We start from the raw sequence: 21,303 nt of genomic DNA on the forward strand, positions 1-21,303 counted from the left end.
TATTACTGACCTCTCTGTTCTCTCTCTCCCCACCAGACTAGATATTACTGACCTCTCTGTTCTCTCTCTCCCACCAGACTAGATATTACTGACCTCTCTGTTCTCTCTCTCCACCAGACTAGATATTACTGACCTCTCTGTTCTCTCTCTCCACCAGACTAGATATTACTGACCTCTCTGTTCTCTCTCTCCCCACCAGACTAGATATTACTGTCCTCTCTGTTCTCTCTCTCCACCAGACTAGATATTACTGACCTCTCTGTTCTCTCTCTCCACCAGACTAGATATTACTGACCTCTCTGTTCTCTCTCCCCACCAGACTAGATATTACTGTCCTCTCTGTTCTCTCTCTCCACCAGACTAGATATTACTGACCTCTCTGTTCTCTCTCCCACCAGACTAGATATTACTGTCCTCTCTGTTCTCTCTCTCTCCACCAGACTAGATATTACTGACCTCTCTGTTCTCTCTCTCCCCACCAGACTAGATATTACTGACCTCTCTGTTCTCTCTCTCCACCAGACTAGATATTACTGACCTCTCTGTTCTCTCTCTCCACCAGACTAGATATTACTGACCTCTCTGTTCTCTCTCTCCCACCAGACTAGATATTACTGTCCTCTCTGTTCTCTCTCCCACCAGACTAGATATTACTGACCTCTCTGTTCTCTCTCTCCACCAGACTAGATATTACTGACCTCTCTGTTCTCTCTCTCCCCACCAGACTAGATATTACTGACCTCTCTGTTCTCTCTCTCCACCAGACTAGATATTACTGACCTCTCTGTTCTCTCTCTCTCTCCACCAGACTAGATATTACTGACCTCTCTGTTCTCTCTCCCCACCAGACTAGATATTACTGACCTCTCTGTTCTCTCTCTCCACCAGACTAGATATTACTGACCTCTCTGTTCTCTCTCTCCCCACCAGACTAGATATTACTGACCTCTCTGTTCTCTCTCCCACCAGACTAGATATTACTGACCTCTCTGTTCTCTCTCTCCACCAGACTAGATATTACTGACCTCTCTGTTCTCTCTCTCCACCAGACTAGATATTACTGACCTCTCTGTTCTCTCTCCCCACCAGACTAGATATTACTGACCTCTCTGTTCTCTCTCTCCACCAGACTAGATATTACTGACCTCTCTGTTCTCTCTCTCCACCAGACTAGATATTACTGTCCTCTGTTCTCTCTCTCCACCAGACTAGATATTACTGACCTCTCTGTTCTCTCTCCCCACCAGACTAGATATTACTGACCTCTCTGTTCTGACTAGATATTACTGACCTCTCTCCCCACCAGACTAGATATTACTGACCTCTCTGTTCTCTCTCTCTCCACCAGACTAGATATTACTGACCTCTCTGTTCTCTCTCTCTCCACCAGACTAGATATTACTGACCTCTCTGTTCTCTCTCTCCACCAGACTAGATATTACTGACCTCTCTGTTCTCTCTCTCCACCAGACTAGATATTACTGACCTCTCTGTTCTCTCTCTCTCCACCAGACTAGATATTACTGACCTCTCTGTTCTCTCTCTCCCCACCAGACTAGATATTACTGACCTCTGTTCTCTCTCTCTCCACCAGACTAGATATTACTGACCTCTCTGTTCTCTCTCTCCACCAGACTAGATATTACTGACCTCTCTGTTCTCTCTCTCCACCAGACTAGATATTACTGACCTCTCTGTTCTCTCTCCACCAGACTAGATATTACTGACCTCTCTGTTCTCTCTCTCTCCACCAGACTAGATATTACTGACTGACCTCTCTGTTCTCTCTCCCACCAGACTAGATATTACTGACCTCTCTGCTCTCCCCACCAGACTAGATATTACTGACCTCTCTGTTCTCTCTCTCCACCAGACTAGATATTACTGACCTCTCTGTTCTCTCCACCAGACTAGATATTACTGACCTCTCTGTTCTCTCTCTCTCCACCAGACTAGATATTACTGACCTCTCTGCTCTCCCCACCAGACTAGATATTACTGACCTCTGACCCCACCAGACTAGATATTACTGACCTCTCTGCTCTCCCCACTCTGCCGATGCGATGCACATAGTTTTGCTTCTCGTCTGGCAGAGTCACGTTGATCACTGGAACACATTGATCAGGGTCAAAATGGATTAAAAAGCAACAGGACGACTTGGACCTGAAAAGGAGGTTCTATCTGTGTCTGTGTTAATCTCATGGTCTGTGTTGTGTTTGTGTTAATCTCATGGTCTGTGTTGTGTTTGTGTTAATCTCATGGTCTGTGTTGTGTTTGTGTTAATCTCATGGTCTGTGTTGTGTTTGTGTTAATCTCATGGTCTGTGTGTTAGTTAATCTCATGGTCTGTGTGTTAGTTAATCTCATGGTCTGTGTGTTAGTTAATCTCATGGTCTGTGTGTTAGTTAATCTCATGGTCTGTGTGTTAGTTAATCTCATGGTCTGTGTGTTAGTTAATCTCATGGTCTGTGTGTTAGTTAATCTCATGGTCTGTGTGTTAGTTAATCTCATGGTCTGTGTGTTAGTTAATCTCATGGTCTGTGTGTTAGTTAATCTCATGGTCTGTGTGTTAGTTAATCTCATGGTCTGTGTGTTAGTTAATCTCATGGTCTGTGTGTTAGTTAATCTCATGGTCTGTGTGTTAGTTAATCTCATGGTCTGTGTGTTAATCTCACCGTAGGGGACTCCGTGGATGTCGATGCCCCTGGCCGCCACGTCTGTACAGATCAAGAACTTCACTTCCTGTTTCTGTAAGGAGATACAGGAAGTCAAAGTGAGGTCACATCCCACCAGTGGCTAAGTGAGGTCACGTCCCGCCAGTGGCTAAGTGAGGTCACATCCCACCAGTGGCTAAGTGAGGTCACATCCCGTCAGTGGCTAAGTGAGGTCACGTCCCGCCAGTGGCTAAGATCACGTCACGTCCCACCAGTGGCTAAGTGAGGTCACGTCCCACCAGTGGCTAAGTGAGGTCACGTCCCACCAGTGGCTAAGTGAGGTCACATCCCACCAGTGGCTAAGTGAGGTCACGTCCCGCCAGTGGCTAAGTGAGGTCACGTCCCGCCAGTGGCTAAGTGAGGTCACGTCCCGCCAGTGGCTAAGTGAGGTCACGTCCCGCCAGTGGCTAAGTGAGGTCACGTCCCGCCAGTGGCTAAGTGAGGTCACGTCCCGCCAGTGGCTAAGTGAGGTCACATCCCGCCAGTGGCTAAGTGAGGTCACGTCCCGCCAGTGGCTAAGTGAGGTCACGTCCCGCCAGTGGCTAAGTGAGGTCACGTCCCGCCAGTGGCTAAGTGAGGTCACATCCCGCCAGTGGCTAAGTGAGGTCACGTCCCGCCAGTGGCTAAGTGAGGTCACATCCCGCCAGTGGCTAAGTGAGGTCACATCCCACCAGTGGCTAAGTGAGGTCACATCCCGCCAGTGGCTAAGTGAGGTCACATCCCACCAGTGGCTAAGTGAGGTCACATCCCACCAGTGGCTAAGTGAGGTCACGTCCCGCCAGTGGCTAAGTGAGGTCACATCCCGCCAGTGGCTAAGTGAGGTCACATCCCGCCAGTGGCTAAGTGAGGTCACATCCCGCCAGTGGCTAAGTGAGGTCACATCCCACCAGTGGCTAAGTGAGGTCACATCCCGCCAGTGGCTAAGTGAGGTCACATCCCGTCAGTGGCTAAGTGAGGTCACATCCCACCAGTGGCTAAGTGAGGTCACATCCCACCAGTGGCTAAGTGAGGTCACATCCCGCCAGTGGCTAAGTGAGGTCACATCCCGCCAGTGGCTAAGTGAGGTCACATCCCACCAGTGGCTAAGTGAGGTCACATCCCACCAGTGGCTAAGTGAGGTCACATCCCACCAGTGGCTAAGTGAGGTCACATCCCACCAGTGGCTAAGTGAGGTCACATCCCACCAGTGGCTAAGTGAGGTCACATCCCACCAGTGGCTAAGTGAGGTCACATCCCGCCAGTGGCTAAGTGAGGTCACATCCCACCAGTGGCTAAGTGAGGTCACATCCCGCCAGTGGCTAAGTGAGGTCACGTCCCGCCAGTGGCTAAGTGAGGTCACGTCCCGCCAGTGGCTAAGTGAGGTCACGTCCCGCCAGTGGCTAAGTGAGGTCACATGGCTAAGTGAGGTCACGCCAGTGGCTAAGTGAGGTCACATCCCGCCAGTGGCTAAGTGAGGTCACGTCCCGCCAGTGGCTAAGTGAGGTCACATCCCGCCAGTGGCTAAGTGAGGTCACATCCCGCCAGTGGCTAAGTGAGGTCACATCCCGCCAGTGGCTAAGTGAGGTCACATCCCACCAGTGGCTAAGTGAGGTCACATCCCGCCAGTGGCTAAGTGAGGTCACAGTGGCATGAGGTCACATCCCGCCAGTGGCTAAGTGAGGTCACATCCCGTCAGTGGCTAAGTGAGGTCACATCCCGCCAGTGGCTAAGTGAGGTCACATCCCGCCAGTGGCTAAGTGAGGTCACATCCCGCCAGTGGCTAAGTGAGGTCACATCCCGTCAGTGGCTAAGTGAGGTCACATCCCGCCAGTGGCTAAGTGAGGTCACATCCCGCCAGTGGCTAAGTGAGGTCACATCCCGCCAGTGGCTAAGTGAGGTCACATCCCGCCAGTGGCTAAGTGAGGTCACATCCCGCCAGTGGCTAAGTGAGATCACATCCCATCAGTGGCTAAGTGAGGTCACGTCCCCACCAGTGGCTAAGTGAGGTCACATCCCGCCAGTGGCTAAGTGAGGTCACAGTGGCTAAGTCCCGCCAGCGGCTATCCCAGTGAGGTCACATCCCGCCAGTGGCTAAGTGAGGTCACATCCCGCCAGTGGCTAAGTGAGGTCACATCCCGCCAGTGGCTAAGTGAGGTCACATCCCACCAGTGGCTAAGTGAGGTCACGTCCCGCCAGTGGCTAAGTGAGGTCACATCCCGCCAGCGGCTAAGTGAGGTCACATCCCGCCAGTGGCTAAGTGAGGTCACATCCCGCCAGCGGCTAAGTGAGGTCACATCCCGCCAGTGGCTAAGTGAGGTCACATCCCGCCAGTGGCTAAGTGAGGTCACATCCCGTCAGTGGCTAAGTGAGGTCATATCCCACCAGTGGCTAAGTGAGATCACATCCCGTCAGTGGCTAAGTGAGGTCATATCCCACCAGTGGCTAAGTGAGGTCATATCCCACCAGTGGCTAAGTGAGGTCACATCCCGTCAGTGGCTAAGTGAGGTCATATCCCACCAGTGGCTAAGTGAGATCACATCCCGTCAGTGGCTAAGTGAGGTCATATCCCACCAGTGGCTAAGTGAGGTCACATCCCACCAGTGGCTAAGTGAGGACACGTCCCGCCAGTGGCTAAGTGAGATCACATCCCGTCAGTGGCTAAGTGAGGTCATATCCCACCAGTGGCTAAGTGAGGTCACATCCCACCAGTGGCTAAGTGAGGTCACATCCCGTCAGTGGCTAAGTGAGGTCATATCCCACCAGTGGCTAAGTGAGATCACATCCCGTCAGTGGCTAAGTGAGGTCATATCCCACCAGTGGCTAAGTGAGGTCACATCCACCAGTGGCTAAGTGAGGACACGTCCCGCCAGTGGCTAAGTGAGGTCACATCCCACCAGTGGCTAAGTGAGGTCACATCCCACCAGTGGCTAAGTGAGGTCACATCCCACCAGTGGCTAAGTGAGGTCATATCCCGTCAGTGGCTAAGTGAGGTCACATCCCACCAGTGGCTAAGTGAGGTCATTTCCCGTCAGTGGCTAAGTGAGGTCACATCCCGCCAGTGGCTAAGTGAGATCACATCCCACCAGTGGCTAAGTGAGGTCACATCCCACCAGTGGCTAAGTGAGGTCACATCCCGCCAGTGGCTAAGTGAGGTCACATCCCGTCAGTGGCTAAGTGAGGTCACATCCCGCCAGTGGCTAAGTGAGGTCACATCCCACCAGTGGCTAAGTGAGGTCACATCCCGCCAGTGGCTAAGTGAGGTCACATCCCATCAGTGGCTAAGTGAGGTCACATCCCACCAGTGGCTAAGTGAGGTCACATCCCGCCAGTGGCTAAGTGAGGTCACATCCCGTCAGTGGCTAAGTGAGATCACATCCCATCAGTGGCTAAGTGAGGTCACATCCCACCAGTGGCTAAGTGAGGTCACATCCCATCAGTGGCTAAGTGACGCTGCTGACCTTGAATCGGTCCAGATTGGTCTTGCGTTCGTTGGGCTTCCGGTCACCATGGAGACAGACACAGGAAAGCTGGTGGCCTTTTTTATCTGGACCTAATGGAGGGAGGGGACAGGGTAAAACACACCTCCTTGTAGTTTATCTGGACCTAATGGAAGGAGGAGACAGGGTAAAACACACCTCCTTGTAGTTTTTTATCTGGACCTAATGGAGGGAGGGGACAGGGTAAAACACACCTCCTTGTAGTTTTTTATCTGGACCTAATGGAGGGAGGGGACAGGGTAAAACACACCTCCTTGTAGTTTTTTATCTGGACCTAATGGAGGGAGGGGACAGGGTAAAACACACCTCCCTGTAGTTTTTTATCTGGACCTAATGGAGGGAGGGGACAGGGTAAAACACACCTCCTTGTAGTTCCATGTAGTAGTATTTATATAGTACAGTATTCTAACTCACCTCCTCCCTGTAGTTCCATGTAGTAGTATTTATGTAGTACAGTAGTAATATTCTAACTCACCTCCTCCCTGTACGATGAAGTACTGCTCCATGTTGTAGTAGTATTTATGTAGTATAGTAGTAGTATTCTAACTCACCTCCTCCCTGTACGATGAAGTACTGCTCCATGTTGTAGTAGTATTTATGTAGTACAGTAGTAGTATTCTAACTCACCTCCTCCCTGTACGATGAAGTACTGCTCCATGTTGTAGTAGTATTTATGTAGTATAGTAGTAGTATTCTAACTCACCTCCTCCCTGTACGATGAAGTACTGCTCCATGTTGTAGTAGTATTTATGTAGTATAGTAGTAGTATTCTAACTCGCCTCCTCCCTGTACGATGAAGTACTGCTCCATGTTGTAGTAGTATTTATGTAGTATAGTAGTAGTATTCTAACTCGCCTCCTCCCTGTACGATCAAGTCCTGCTCCATGTTGTAGTAGTATTTATGTAGTACAGTAGTAGTATTCTAACTCACCTCCTCCCTGTACGATGAAGTACTGCTCCATGTTGTAGTAGTATTTATGTAGTATAGTAGTAGTATTCTAACTCGCCTCCTCCCTGTACGATGAAGTACTGCTCCATGTTGTAGTAGTATTTATGTAGTATAGTAGTAGTATTCTAACTCACCTCCTCCCTGTACGATGAAGTACTGCTCCATGTTGTAGTAGTATTTATGTAGTATAGTAGTAGTATTCTAACTCACCTCCTCCCTGTACGATCAAGTCCTGCTCCATGTTGTAGTAGTATTTATGTAGTACAGTAGTAGTAGTATTCTAACTCACCTCCTCCCTGTACGATGAAGTACTGCTCCATGTTGTAGTAGTATTTATGTAGTATAGTAGTAGTATTCTAACTCACCTCCTCCCTGTACTATGAAGTACTGCTCCATGTTGTAGTAGTATTTATGTAGTACAGTAGTAGTATTCTAACTCACCTCCTCCCTGTACTATGAAGTACTGCTCCATGTTGTAGTAGTATTTATGTAGTATAGTAGTAGTATTCTAACTCACCTCCTCCCTGTACTATGAAGTACTGCTCCATGTTGTAGTAGTATTTATGTAGTATAGTAGTAGTATTCTAACTCACCTCCTCCCTGTACGATGAAGTACTGCTCCATGTTGTAGTAGTATTTATGTAGTACAGTAGTAGTATTCTAACTCACCTCCTCCCTGTACTATGAAGTACTGCTCCATGTTGTAGTAGTATTTATGTAGTACAGTAGTAGTATTCTAACTCACCTCCTCCCTGTACTATGAAGTCCTGCTCCATGTTGTAGTAGTATTTATGTAGTACAGTAGTAGTATTCTGACTCACCTCCTCCCTGTACTATGAAGTACTGCTCCATGTTGTAGTAGTATTTATGTAGTACAGTAGTAGTATTCTAACTCACCTCCTCCCTGTACTATGAAGTACTGCTCCATGTTGTAGTAGTATTTATGTAGTACAGTAGTAGTATTCTAACTCACCTCCTCCCTGTACTATGAAGTACTGCTCCATGTTGTCACAGTCGATCTTGGTCCGACAGAAGATGATGGCCTGGTCCATGTTGTAGTAGTATTTATGTAGTACAGTAGTAGTATTCTAACTCACCTCCTCCCTGTACTATGAAGTACTGCTCCATGTTGTCACAGTCGATCTTGGTCCGACAGAAGATGATGGCCTGGTCCATGTTGTAGTAGTATTTATGTAGTACAGTAGTAGTATTCTGACTCACCTCCTCCCTGTACTATGAAGTACTGCTCCATGTTGTCACAGTCGATCTTGGTCCGACAGAAGATGATGGCCTGGTCCATGTTGTAGTAGTATTTATGTAGTATAGTAGTAGTATTCTAACTCACCTCCTCCCTGTACTATGAAGTACTGCTCCATGTTATAGTAGTAGTATTCTAACTCACCTCCTCCCTGTACTATGAAGTACTGCTCCATGTTGTAGTAGTATTTATGTAGTATAGTAGTAGTATTCTAACTCACCTCCTCCCTGTACTATGAAGTACTGCTCCATGTTGTAGTATTTATGTAGTAGTATTCTAACTCACCTCCTCCCTGTACTATGAAGTACTGCTCCATGTTGTCACAGTCGATCTTGGTCCGACAGAAGATGATGGCCTGGTCCATGTTGTAGTATTTATGTAGTATAGTAGTAGTATTCTGACTCACCTCCTCCCTGTACTATGAAGTACTGCTCCATGTTATAGTAGTAGTATTCTAACTCACCTCCTCCCTGTACTATGAAGTACTGCTCCATGTTATAGTAGTAGTATTCTAACTCACCTCCTCCCTGTACTATGAAGTACTGCTCCATGTTGTCACAGTCGATCTTGGTCCGACAGAAGATGATGGCCTGGTCCATGTTGTAGTAGTATTTATGTAGTATAGTAGTAGTATTCTAACTCACCTCCTCCCTGTACTATGAAGTACTGCTCCATGTTATAGTAGTAGTATTCTAACTCACCTCCTCCCTGTACTATGAAGTACTGCTCCATGTTGTAGTAGTATTTATGTAGTACAGTAGTAGTATTCTAACTCACCTCCTCCCTGTACTATGAAGTACTGCTCCATGTTGTCACAGTCGATCTTGGTCCGACAGAAGATGATGGCCTGGTCCATGTTGTAGTAGTATTTATGTAGTATTCTAACTCACCTCCTCCCTGTACTATGAAGTACTGCTCCATGTTGTCACAGTCGATCTTGGTCCGACAGAAGATGATGGCCTGGTCCATGTTGTAGTAGTATTTATGTAGTATTCTAACTCACCTCCTCCCTGTACTATGAAGTACTGCTCCATGTTGTCACAGTCGATCTTGGTCCGACAGAAGATGATGGCCTGGTCCATGTTGTAGTAGTATTTATGTAGTACAGTAGTAGTATTCTGACTCACCTCCTCCCTGTACTATGAAGTACTGCTCCATGTTGTCACAGTCGATCTTGGTCCGACAGAAGATGATGGCCTGGTCCATGTTGTAGTAGTATTTATGTAGTACAGTAGTAGTATTCTAACTCACCTCCTCCCTGTACTATGAAGTACTGCTCCATGTTGTCACAGTCGATCTTGGTCCGACAGAAGATGATGGCCTGGTCCATGTTGTAGTAGTATTTATGTAGTACAGTAGTAGTATTCTGACTCACCTCCTCCCTGTACTATGAAGTACTGCTCCATGTTGTCACAGTCGATCTTGGTCCGACAGAAGATGATGGCCTGGTCCATGTTGTAGTAGTATTTATGTAGTACAGTAGTAGTATTCTAACTCACCTCCTCCCTGTACTATGAAGTACTGCTCCATGTTGTCACAGTCGATCTTGGTCCATGTTGTAGTAGTATTCATGTAGTACAGTAGTAGTATTCTAACTCACCTCCTCCCTGTACTATGAAGTACTGCTCCATGTTGTCACAGTCGATCTTGGTCCGACAGAAGATGATGGCCTGGTCCATGTTGTGTTCCCTGATGGCTCTGATGGTGTACTCCCCCTTCAGGATCTTGATGGCCTCAGACCACATCTCTACACACACACACACACACACACACACACTTAGATGTTAAAGTAATCCCACACAGAGAGATATGTGATTGCATAGGTTTTAGTCAAATATTATATCGGTTTGGGCTTCTTGTGGTCAATTTGAAGTCTACTAATTATGACAGTGCAGTCCCCCGACACATCCACTCAGGCTGATTCGAGGTGATCCCTGCCCTATATAGTGCACTACTTTAACCAGGGCCCCTATATAGTGCACTACTTTAACCAGGGCCCCTATATAGTGCACTACTTTAACCAGGGCCCTATATAGTGCACTACTTTAACCAGGGCCCCTATATAGTGCACTACTTTAACCAGGGCCCCTATATAGTGCACTACTTTAACCAGGGCCCCTATATAGTGCACTACTTTAACCAGGGCCCCTATATAGTGCACTACTTTAACCAGGGCCCCTATATAGTGCACTACTTTAACCAGGGCCCCTATATAGTGCACTACTTTAACCAGGGCCCCTATATAGTGCACTACTTTAACCAGGGCCCCTATATAGTGCACTACTTTAACCAGGGCCCCTATATAGTGCACTACTTTAACCAGGGCCCCTATATAGTGCACTACCTTCACCAGGGTGCATTAGAAACTAGGCGCCATTTGGGATGGAGGCTTTATGCAGGGGGTCAGTCTGACCTGAGCTGTTGGCTCCTGGTCTGGTGTTGTCTTTAGCATGGACCTCATCAGTCTGAAACACACAGGAGAGGAGGAGGAGGGAGATGAGGAAGGAGAGGAACGAGAGGGAGGAGAGAAAGGAGGAACGAGAGGAGGAGAGAAAGGAGGAGAGAAAGGAGGAGAGAAAGGAGGAGAGAAAGGAGGAACGGGAGGAGAGAAAGGAGGAACGGGAGGAGAGAAAGGAGAAACGGGAGGAGAGAAAGGAGGAACGGGAGGAGAGAAAGGAGGAACGGGAGGAGAGAAAGGAGGAACGGGAGGAGAGAAAGGAGGAAGGGAGGAGAGGAAGGAGGGAGGAAAGAGAGGAAGGAGGGAGGAGAGGAATTAGAGTATTAAAATAAGACTGAGAGAACCCTTAAGGGTTCAATGCTGTCAGAAGATACCGAACATCCTCTACCTCAGGGTTTCCTAAACTCAGGTCCGGGGCTCCCCTGGGTACACCTTCTGATCTTTCAACTATACAGTTGATTTAAATAACTAACTCATCAAGCTTTGATTATTTAAAAATCAGCTGTGTAATTCTAAAAACCAAAAGGTGCACCCTGGGTCCCAGGCCCGAGTTTGGGAAGCCCCCTGCTCTACTCAACTCTATGGTGACCCCTGATCAAACCAGAAGTGCTTCTATTCTCTGACCCCAGACTGACCAGGAAGTGGTTCTATTCACTCTGACCCCAGACTGACCAGGAATTGGTTCTATTCACTCTGACCCCAGACTGACCAGGAATTGGTTCTATTCACTCTGACCCCAGACTGACCAGGAAGTGGTTCTATTCACTCTGACCCCAGACTGACCAGGAATTGGTTCTATTCACTCTGACCCCAGACTGACCAGGAATTGGTTCTATTCACTCTGACCCCAGACTGACCAGGAATTGGTTCTATTCACTCTGACCCCAGACTGACCAGGAATTGGTTCTATTCACTCTGACCCCAGACTGACCAGGAAGTGGTTCTATTCACTCTGACCAGGATGTGGTTCTATTCACTCTGACCCCAGACTGACCAGGATGTGGTTCTTGCGGTCGAGGCGTTCCCAGCTGCGGTCGTGTTTAGGGTTAACAGGTACGACCACGTGATGTACGGTCTCAGGGACAGAATCCTCTCCCTTCAGGTCCACCCAGGTGGGGAAGTGCATGATCCTCTCCGACAACTTCTTTACGTCGAAGGAGTGGAGCGTCGCTGAGCAGACGATGACCTGGTACAGAGAGGAATAACAGAGTAATATATAGGATCAGACAGACACTAGGGGTATAACAGAGTAATATATAGGATCAGACAGACACTAGGGGAATAACAGAGTAATATATAGGATCAGACAGACACTAGGGGTATAACAGAGTAATATATAGGATCAGACAGACACTAGGGGTATAACAGAGTAATATATAGGATCAGACAGACACTAGGGGAATAACAGAGTAATATATAGGATCAGACAGACACTAGGGGTATAACAGAGTAATATATAGGATCAGACAGACACTAGGGGGTATAACAGAGTAATATATAGGATCAGACAGACACTAGGGGTATAACAGAGTAATATATAGGATCAGACAGACACTAGGGGTATAACAGAGTAATATATAGGATCAGACAGACACTAGGGGTATAACAGAGTAATATATAGGATCAGACAGACACTAGGGGTATAACAGAGTAATATATAGGATCAGACAGACACTAGGGGTATAACAGAGTAATATATAGGATCAGACAGACACTAGGGGTATAACAGAGTAATATATAGGATCAGACAGACACTAGGGGTATAACAGAGTAATATATAGGATCAGACAGACACTAGGGGAATAACAGAGTAATATATAGGATCAGACAGACACTAGGGGTATAACAGAGTAATATATAGGATCAGACAGACACTAGGGGTATAACAGAGTAATATATAGGATCAGACAGACACTAGGGGTATAATAGGATCAGACAGACACTAGTATAGTAATATATAGGATCAGACAGACACTAGGGGTATATAGGATCAGACAGACACTAGGGGTATAACAGAGTAATATATAGGATCAGACAGACACTAGGGGTATAACAGAGTAATATATAGGATAATATATAGGATCAGACAGACACTAGGGGTATAACAGAGTAATATATAGGATCAGACAGACACTAGGGGGTATAACAGAGTAATATATAGGATCAGACAGACACTAGGGGTATAACAGAGTAATATATAGGATCAGACAGACACTAGGGGAATAACAGAGTAATATATAGGATCAGACAGACACTAGGGGTATAACAGAGTAATATATAGGTTCAGACAGACACTAGGGGTATAACAGAGTAATATATAGGATCAGACAGACACTAGGGGTATAACAGAGTAATATATAGGATCAGACAGACACTAGGGGTATAACAGAGTAATATATAGGATCAGACAGACACTAGGGGTATAACAGTAATATATAGGATCAGACAGACACTAGGGGTATAACAGAGTAATATATAGGTTCAGACAGACAGACACTAGGGGAATAACAGAGTAATATATAGGATCAGACAGACACTAGGGGTATAACAGAGTAATATATAGGATCAGACAGACACTAGGGGGTATAACAGAGTAATATATAGGATCAGACAGACACTAGGGGGTATAACAGAGTAATATATAGGATCAGACAGACACTAGGGGTATAACAGAGTAATATATAGGTTCAGACAGACACTAGGGGTATAACAGAGTAATATATAGGCTCAGACAGACACTAGGGGTATAACAGAATAATATATAGGTTCAGACAGACACTAGGGGGTATAACAGAGTAATATATAGGTTCAGGTTCCCCTAGGGGGTATACAGGGTAGCGTACCTGAAGTCTCTTGCCGTCCGGGGTGACTTGAGGAATCTGGTTGTAGATTCTCATGATAAAGTCGGTGTAGCCGGCAGTAAGGAGACCATCCTGGACAGGAGACAACATACTATATATATATATTACACTATACAGGTTACACACTGGACAGTTACCAACCAGTAACTCACCAAGCAATTCTTTACGATTCATTTTTCTAAAAATCTGTTCCATCACTATTTCTAGCAATATTATATATATGCTAATGCTAACCTTCTGAATGAACCGGTCAGCGTCGGCTAACCTCAATATGTAGCCAGTTAGCCGTGCTAATGCTAAACTTCTGAATGAACCGGTCAGCGTCGGCTAACCTCAACCAGTTCTGAATGAATGAACCAGTAACTGCAGCGTCGGCTAACCTCAATATGTAGCCAGTTAGCCGTGCTAATGCTAACCTTCTGAATGAACCGGTAACTGCAGCGTCGGCTAACCTCAATATGTAGCCAGTTAGCCGTGCTAATGCTAAACTTCTGAATGAACCGGTCAGCGTCGGCTAACCTCAATATGTAGCCAGTTAGCCGTGCTAATGCTAACCTTCTGAATGAACCGGTAACTGCAGTTAGCCGTGCTAACCTCAATATGTAGTTAGCCGTGCTAATGCTAACCTTCTTAACTGCCGTGGCTAACCTCAATATGCCAGTTAGCCGTATACTAACCTTCTGAATGAACCGGTAACTGCAGCGTCGGCTAACCTCAATATGTAGCCAGTTAGCCGTGCTAATGCTAACCTTCTGAATGAACCGGTAACTGCAGCGTCGGCTAACCTCAATATGTAGCCAGTTAGCCGTGCTAATGCTAACCTTCTGAATGAACCGGTAACTGCAGCGTCGGCCAGTTAGCCGTGCTAATGCTAACCTAATGAACCGGTGCCAATATGTTTAGCCGTGCTAATGCTAAACTTCTGAATGAACCGGTCAGCGTCGGCTAACCTCAATATGTAGCCAGTTAGCCGTGCTAATGCTAACCTTCTGAATGAACCGTTAACTGCAGCGTCGGCTAACCTCAATATGTAGCCAGTTAGCCGTGCTAATGCTAACCTTCTGAATGAACCGGTAACTGCAGCGTCGGCTAACCTCAATATGTAGCCAGTTAGCCGTGCTAATGCTAACCTTCTGAATGAACCGGTAACTGCAGCGTCGGCTAACCTCAATATGTAGCCAGTTAGCCGTGCTAATGCTAACCTTCTGAATGAACCGGTAACTGCAGCGTCGGCTAACCTGACAAAGATATCCTGATTATTTGCATGAATTGGGTTTGGGTGGCCATACTTCTGCAAACTCTGCCATGACATAAACGTGGTCAGACCGACACCTTCCTCGTTCTAAAGGAGAATTACACCAACAAAAAAAATATACGTATATATATATATATATATATATGTTTTTTTTTTTACCTCAAAACTTGTCTTCTGATGTGATTTAAGCATTGACATGGTCTCAGAAGATCCATTCGATGTTTTTATATTATGAATTGTATACTGAACAAAACCAAAAACGCAACATTTAAAAGTGTCGTCCCCATTTTTAAATGAGCTTAAATTAAAGATCCCATGAAGGGAAGAAACAGCTCATTTCTCAAATTCCCTATTAGTGATTTCTCCTTCGCTGATGAAACTGTGGGTTTACAACAACAGAAGAATTGTAGAAAAAAGGTTGGAGACACCTGGTTTACAACTTAAATGTTTTGGGCAAATCTAAAATGTTGTATCAGACAACAGTCGACACAGAACAGTAACAGAAAATAACAAAAACACCTGCCAGTCAGACAGACACTCATCCAGGACCAGACACCTGCCAGTCAGACAGACACTCATCCAGGACCAGACACTCATCCAGGACCAGACACTCATCCAGGACCAGACACTCATCCAGGACCAGACACTCATCCAGGACCAGACACCTGCCAGTCAGTCAGACACTCATCCAGGACCAGACACCTGACAGTCAGACAGGTACATTGACAGTCAGACAGGTACATACACACTCATCTAGGACCAGGAAGCGGACTTGAGACAAGGTGAGTTTTCCCGTAGAGATGAGGTCATCGAGACGACCTGGTGTTCCAACCACGATGTCCACCTGGGCGGGAGAGGAGAGGAAGAAAGGAGAGGAGAGGAAAGGAAGAGAGGAAAGGAAGAGAGGAAAGGAAGAAAGGAGAGGAAGAGAGGAAAGGAAGAAAGGAGGAAAGGAGAGGAGAGGAAGAAAGGAAAGGAGAGGAGAGGAAAGGAAGAGAGGAAAGGAAGAGAGGAAAGGAAGAGAGGAAAGGACGAAAGGAAAGGAAGAGAGGAAAGGAAGAAAGGAGGAAAGGAGAGGAGAGAAAGAGCCAGGTGGAGAAATGTTATTAAGTTAACTACTTGAAGTGGAACTGACAGTAGTTTTAACTACTTTGCAGATATGAAACAATCATGACAGAAATGTGAGTTATAGATCTGCCACTCATTGAAAGCAAGTCTAAGGAGTTGTAGATCTGTTCTGTGTGAAATGTCTATGTTTCCCGTTATTACGTTTAAGTTTTGCTTCTTTTACTTTAAAATATGTTTGTACACCAGCGTCAAACAACTGAAAATACTATATTGCGTATATATATATATATATAATACTATATATTGCGGGTTCTGAAAAATACACTTCCCAGTGGTTTAGATGGTCCGCTACCCAGTGGTTTAGATGGTCCGCTACCCAGTGGTTTAGATGGTCCGCTACCCAGTGGTTTAGATGGTCCGCTACCCAGTGGTTTAGATGGTCCGCCACCCAGTGGTTTAGATGGTCCGCCACCCAGTGGTTTAGATGGTCCGCCACCCAGTGGTTTAGATGGTCCGCCACCCAGTGGTTTAGATGGTCCGCCACCCAGTGGTTTAGATGGTCCGCCACCCAGTGGTTTAGATGGTCCGCCACCCAGTGGTTTAGATGGTCCGCCACCCAGTGGTTTAGATGGTCCGCCACCCAGTGGTTTAGATGGTCCGCCACCCAGTGGTTTAGATGGTCCGCCACCCAGTGGTTTAGATGGTCCACTACCCAGTGGTTTAGATGGTCCACCACCCAGTGGTTTAGATGGTCCACTACCCAGTGGTTTAGATGGTCCACTACCCAGTGGTTTAGATGGTCCACTACCCAGTGGTTTAGATGGTCCACTACCCAGTGGTTTAGATGGTCCACTACCCAGTGGTTTAGATGGTCCACTACCCAGTGGTTTAGATGGTCCACTACCCAGTGGTTTAGATGGTCCACTACCCAGTGGTTTAGATGGTCCACTACCCAGTGGTTTAGATGGTCCACTACCCAGTGGTTTAGATGGTCCACTACCCAGTGGTTTAGATGGTCCACCACCCAGTGGTTTAGTGGTTTAGATGGTCCACTACCCAGTGGTTTAGATGGTCCACTACCCAGTGGTTTAGATGGTCCACTACCCAGTGGTTTAGATGGTCCACTACCCAGTGGTTTAGATGGTCCACTACCCAGTGGTTTAGATGGTCCACTACCCAGTGGTTTAGATGGTCCACTACCCAGTGGTTTAGATGGTCCGCTACCCAGTGGTTTAGATGGTCCGCTACCCAGTGGTTTAGATGGTCCGCCACCCAGTGGTTTAGATGGTCCGCCACCCAGTGGTTTAGATGGTCCGCCACCCAGTGGTTTAGATGGTCCGCCACCCAGTGGTTTAGATGGTCCACCACCCAGTGGTTTAGATGGTCCACCACCCAGTGGTTTAGATGGTCCACCACCCAGTGGTTTAGATGGTCCACCACCCAGTGGTTTAGATGGTCCACCACCCAGTGGTTTAGATGGTCCACCACCCAGTGGTTTAGATGGTCCACCACCCAGTGGTTTAGATGGTCCACCACCCAGTGGTTTAGATGGTCCACCACCCAGTGGTTTAGATGGTCCACCACCCAGTGGTTTAGATGGTCCACTACCCAGTGGTTTAGATGGTCTCTGGCCCCCCAATGGTGGAACAAACTCCCTCACGACGACAGGACAGCGGAGTCAATCACCACCTTCCGGAGACACCTGAAACCCCACCTCTTTAAGGAATACCTAGGATAGGATAAGTAATCCTTCTCACCCCCCCCCTTTAAGATTTAGATGCACTATTTTAAAGTGACTATTCTACTGGATGTCATAAGGTGAATGCACCAATTTGTAAGTCGCTCTGGATAAGAGCGTCTGCTAAATGACTTAAATGTAATGAAATGTAATGGTCCACCACCCAGTGGTTTAGATGGTCCACCACCCAGTGGTTTAGATGGTCCACCACCCAGTGGTTTAGATGGTCCACCACCCAGTGGTTTAGATGGTCCACCACCCAGTGGTTTAGATGGTCCACCACCCAGTGGTTTAGATGGTCCACCACCCAGTGGTTTAGATGGTCCACCACCCAGTGGTTTAGATGGTCCACCACCCAGTGGTTTAGATGGTCCACCACCCAGTGGTTTAGATGGTACACCGGACCTGGTAGATGCTACACCGGACCTGCTTCAGTGAAACGGACATTTTATTACCCAGGAAATGATGCAGCATTTCGCCTCCTTCATAAATTGTTATCCCCCAAGGTCGATGTTAACCCCCCCCTCGGAAACCTAATTAGCATAATCCCGAGGAGAAAAAAAAATCCCCATAAAAATGTGTCAGTTTAAACTAGGAGATAAGTTGGTGTTTTGTTGCATTTGATTCGTCTCGATTCACTGCGTCGCCTCGTCTTCCGTATCTGCAGTCAAAGTTGTTTATCAGACCAGGAGACGTTCCATAGATCCTTCTTCACACAAAACAGTATGGTGCGTCTGGACAGTTTTGGCCTACAAGCTACCCCTCTTAATGGAAAGATTTGACTCTCGCGAAATTGACGGTTTTCTCATGTTTTGCTCGACGACTCACACAAGAGTCCTGTTCAAAGGTTCTAAGTGTCACTGAAGTGTCCTTATTTTTTAAAGAAAAGGAAACATTTTTTTGTTCATTAAAATAACATCAAATTGATCAGAAATACAGTGTAGACATTGTTAATGTTGTAAATGACTGGCCCTAACCAGAATAGAAAGAGGAGTGAGAGGCCCCGGTGCACAACTGAGCAAGTGTCATTAGAGTGTCTAGTTTGAGAAACAGACGACTCACAAGTCCTCAACTGGCAGCTTCATTAAATAATACCCACAAAACACCAGTCTCAACGTCAACAGTGAAGAGGTTAATATGGGATGCTGGCCTTTTTCTTTTCTTTTTTTCTTTTTACCTTTATTTAACCTCTAGGCAAGTCAGTTAAGAACAAATTCTTATTTTCAATGACGGCCTGGGAACAGTGGGTTAACTGCCTGTTCAGGGGCAGAACGACAGATTTGTACCTTGTCAGCTCGTGGGTTTGTGTTCTTTTGCCCATCTTAATCTTTTATTTTTATTGGCCAGTCTGAGATATGGCTCTTTCTTTACAACTCTGCCTTTGACCTTCTTAAAACAATTCCAACCTACCCCTTGTTCCAGTACAGCCAGCTGGTCTCTAGCAGGAACACCTCCGATGATCAGAAGATCTCTGGAATGACAGACACACATACCGCGTAATAGACACACACATACCGCATATACACGACAGACACACAAAGAGAAAGACAGAGAGAGAGAGACAGACACACGGAGACACAAAGAGAGAGAGACAGACAGACACACAAAGAGAGAGACAGACAGACAGACACACAAAGAGAGAGACAGACAGACAGACACACAAAGAGAGAGACAGACAGACAGACACACAAAGAGAGAGACAGACAGACAGACACACAAAGAGAGAGACAGACAGACAGACACACAAAGAGAGAGACAGACAGACAGACACACAAAGAGAGAGACAGACAGACAGACACACAAAGAGAGAGACAGACAGACAGACACACAAAGAGAGAGACAGACAGACAGACAAAGAGAGAGACAGACAGACAGACAAAGAGAGAGACAGACAGACAGACAAAGAGAGAGACAGACAGACAGACAAAGAGAGAGACAGACAGACAGACAAAGAGAGAGACAGACAGACACACACACAAAGAGAGAGACAGACAGACACACACACAAAGAGAGAGACAGACAGACACACACACAAAGAGAGAGACAGACACACACACACACAAAGAGAGAGACAGACACACACACAAAGAGAGAGACAGACAGACACACACACAAAGAGAGAGACAGACAGACACACACACAAAGAGAGAGACAGACAGACACACACACAAAGAGAGAGACAGACACACACACACACAAAGAGAGAGACAGACACACACACAAAGAGAGAGACAGACACACACAAAGAGAGAGACAGACACACACAAAGAGAGAGACAGACACACACAAAGAGAGAGACAGACACACACAAAGAGAGAGACAGACACACACAAAGAGAGAGACAGACACACACAAAGAGAGAGACAGACACACACAAAGAGAGAGACAGACACACACAAAGAGAGAGACAGACACACACAAAGAGAGAGACAGACACACAAAGAGAGAGACAGAGAGAGGTATGAACCGTACCTGAGCTTGGGATTGTCCACATATCTCTTACACTGGTTAACGTTGTTGAGGGTCTGTTCAGCAAGCTCTTTAGAAGGCTCAACGATCAGAGCTTTGGGACCACAGGAAGCAGCCTTCACCTCCGACACCTTAACACTGCCTGCATCAGAGAGACACATTCAACTACCAGGGAAGCAGAAAGGGAGAAAGTCTCGTTGGAATATTCAGGACGGTGTCTGAAGGGGGAGGGGTTATTGAGGTATTAGTGGCTAAACAGTATTCATTGGTTAGTTTCTCATGTGTCTGGCTGGGCTTGACCACACCCCCTACCCGTCTGGCTAGACCTACCTGTCTGGCGTGCTGGATTTGACCACACCTCCTACCTGTCTGGCTGGATTTGACCACACCTCCTACCTGTCTGGCTGGATTTGACCACACCTCCTACCTGTCTGGCTGGATTTGACCACACCTCCTACCTGTCTGGCTGGATTTGACCACACCTCCTACCTGTCTGGCTGGATTTGACCACACCTCCTACCTGTCTGGCTGGATTTGACCACACCTCCTACCTGTCTGGCTGGATTTGACCACACCTCCTACCTGTCTGGCTGGATTTGACCACACCTCCTACCTGTCTGGCTGGATTTGACCACACCTCCTACCTGTCTGGCTGGATTTGACCACACCTCCTACCTGTCTGGCTGGATTTGACCACACCTACTACCTGTCTGGCTGGATTTGACCACACCTCCTACCTGTCTGGCTGGATTTGACCACACCTCCTACCTGTCTGGCTGGATTTGACCACATGTCCCTCAGAAGCTTGGTCCACCGCTACGAAGCCCGTCTTGGGAGGATTCTTAAACTCCTCCCCCCCAAAGTTAAACTTCAGCTCTGCATTCTGTCAGATGGAAAGAAGAGAGAACGTCTGAACAGGCGAGTCTGTCAGAGCACCGCGTCTGAACGGCGAGTCTGTCAGAGCCCCGCGTCTGGACGGTGAGTCTGTCATAATTGTATGGCTTATCGTTCTTTTATAAAACAATATAAAACATATTAATGATATATTAATGTTGTAA

The 21,303-nt window shown here is 46.8% G+C and overlaps 1 protein-coding gene and 3 long non-coding RNA genes across 7 annotated transcripts in view; 2 read left to right on the forward strand and 2 right to left on the reverse strand.

The window, feature by feature from the left end:
- Window positions 1-21,303, reverse strand: part of ddx1 (DEAD (Asp-Glu-Ala-Asp) box helicase 1) — a 60,546-nt gene that overhangs the window by 2,019 nt on the left and 37,224 nt on the right. The window contains exons 12-24 of one of the 3 annotated variants that reach the window (XR_008141726.1): window positions 21,014-21,128; window positions 20,249-20,387; window positions 19,187-19,247; window positions 15,716-15,814; window positions 13,698-13,787; window positions 11,849-12,040; window positions 10,810-10,861; window positions 9,997-10,143; window positions 9,041-9,097; window positions 8,467-8,540; window positions 8,236-8,331; window positions 7,428-7,579; window positions 6,893-7,348 (exon numbers count right to left, since the gene is read on the reverse strand). Coding sequence is in view for 2 of the 3 variants with exons in the window: in XM_052524616.1 (XP_052380576.1) it covers window positions 2,035-2,107; window positions 2,675-2,747; window positions 6,151-6,242; window positions 9,997-10,143; window positions 10,810-10,861; window positions 11,849-12,040; window positions 13,698-13,787; window positions 15,716-15,814; window positions 19,187-19,247; window positions 20,249-20,387; window positions 21,014-21,128 (1,133 nt within the window). In the remaining variant the exon portion in view is untranslated. Of the gene's footprint in view, window positions 1-2,034; window positions 2,108-2,674; window positions 2,748-6,150; window positions 6,243-6,892; window positions 7,349-7,427; window positions 7,580-8,008; window positions 8,208-8,235; window positions 8,332-8,466; window positions 8,541-9,040; window positions 9,098-9,996; window positions 10,144-10,809; window positions 10,862-11,848; window positions 12,041-13,697; window positions 13,788-15,715; window positions 15,815-19,186; window positions 19,248-20,248; window positions 20,388-21,013; window positions 21,129-21,303 lie in introns of those variants that run through there. The other 2 variants (XM_052524616.1, XM_052524614.1) reach the window with 2 other exon arrangements.
- On the forward strand, window positions 2,974-4,102 carry LOC127931554 (uncharacterized). The gene is made up of 3 exons (XR_008141731.1): window positions 2,974-3,156; window positions 3,211-3,291; window positions 4,021-4,102. It is a non-coding gene; the product is annotated as an uncharacterized LOC127931554 (long non-coding RNA).
- LOC127931556 (uncharacterized) lies at window positions 5,366-5,850 on the forward strand. Of its 2 annotated transcripts, none has more exons than XR_008141734.1 (3): window positions 5,366-5,440; window positions 5,575-5,709; window positions 5,791-5,850. It is a non-coding gene; the product is annotated as an uncharacterized LOC127931556 (long non-coding RNA). The 2 variants fall into 2 exon arrangements; XR_008141733.1 differs by having other exon boundaries at window positions 5,377-5,440; window positions 5,602-5,709.
- Window positions 13,796-14,544, reverse strand: LOC127931555 (uncharacterized). Its single transcript, XR_008141732.1, has 3 exons — window positions 14,393-14,544; window positions 14,096-14,270; window positions 13,796-14,047 (listed from the first exon to the last, which is right to left on the reverse strand). It is a non-coding gene; the product is annotated as an uncharacterized LOC127931555 (long non-coding RNA).

Source organism: Oncorhynchus keta, chromosome 8 (genome assembly GCF_023373465.1).
Source record: "Oncorhynchus keta strain PuntledgeMale-10-30-2019 chromosome 8, Oket_V2, whole genome shotgun sequence".
Classification (NCBI taxonomy): Eukaryota; Metazoa; Chordata; class Actinopteri; order Salmoniformes; family Salmonidae; genus Oncorhynchus; species Oncorhynchus keta.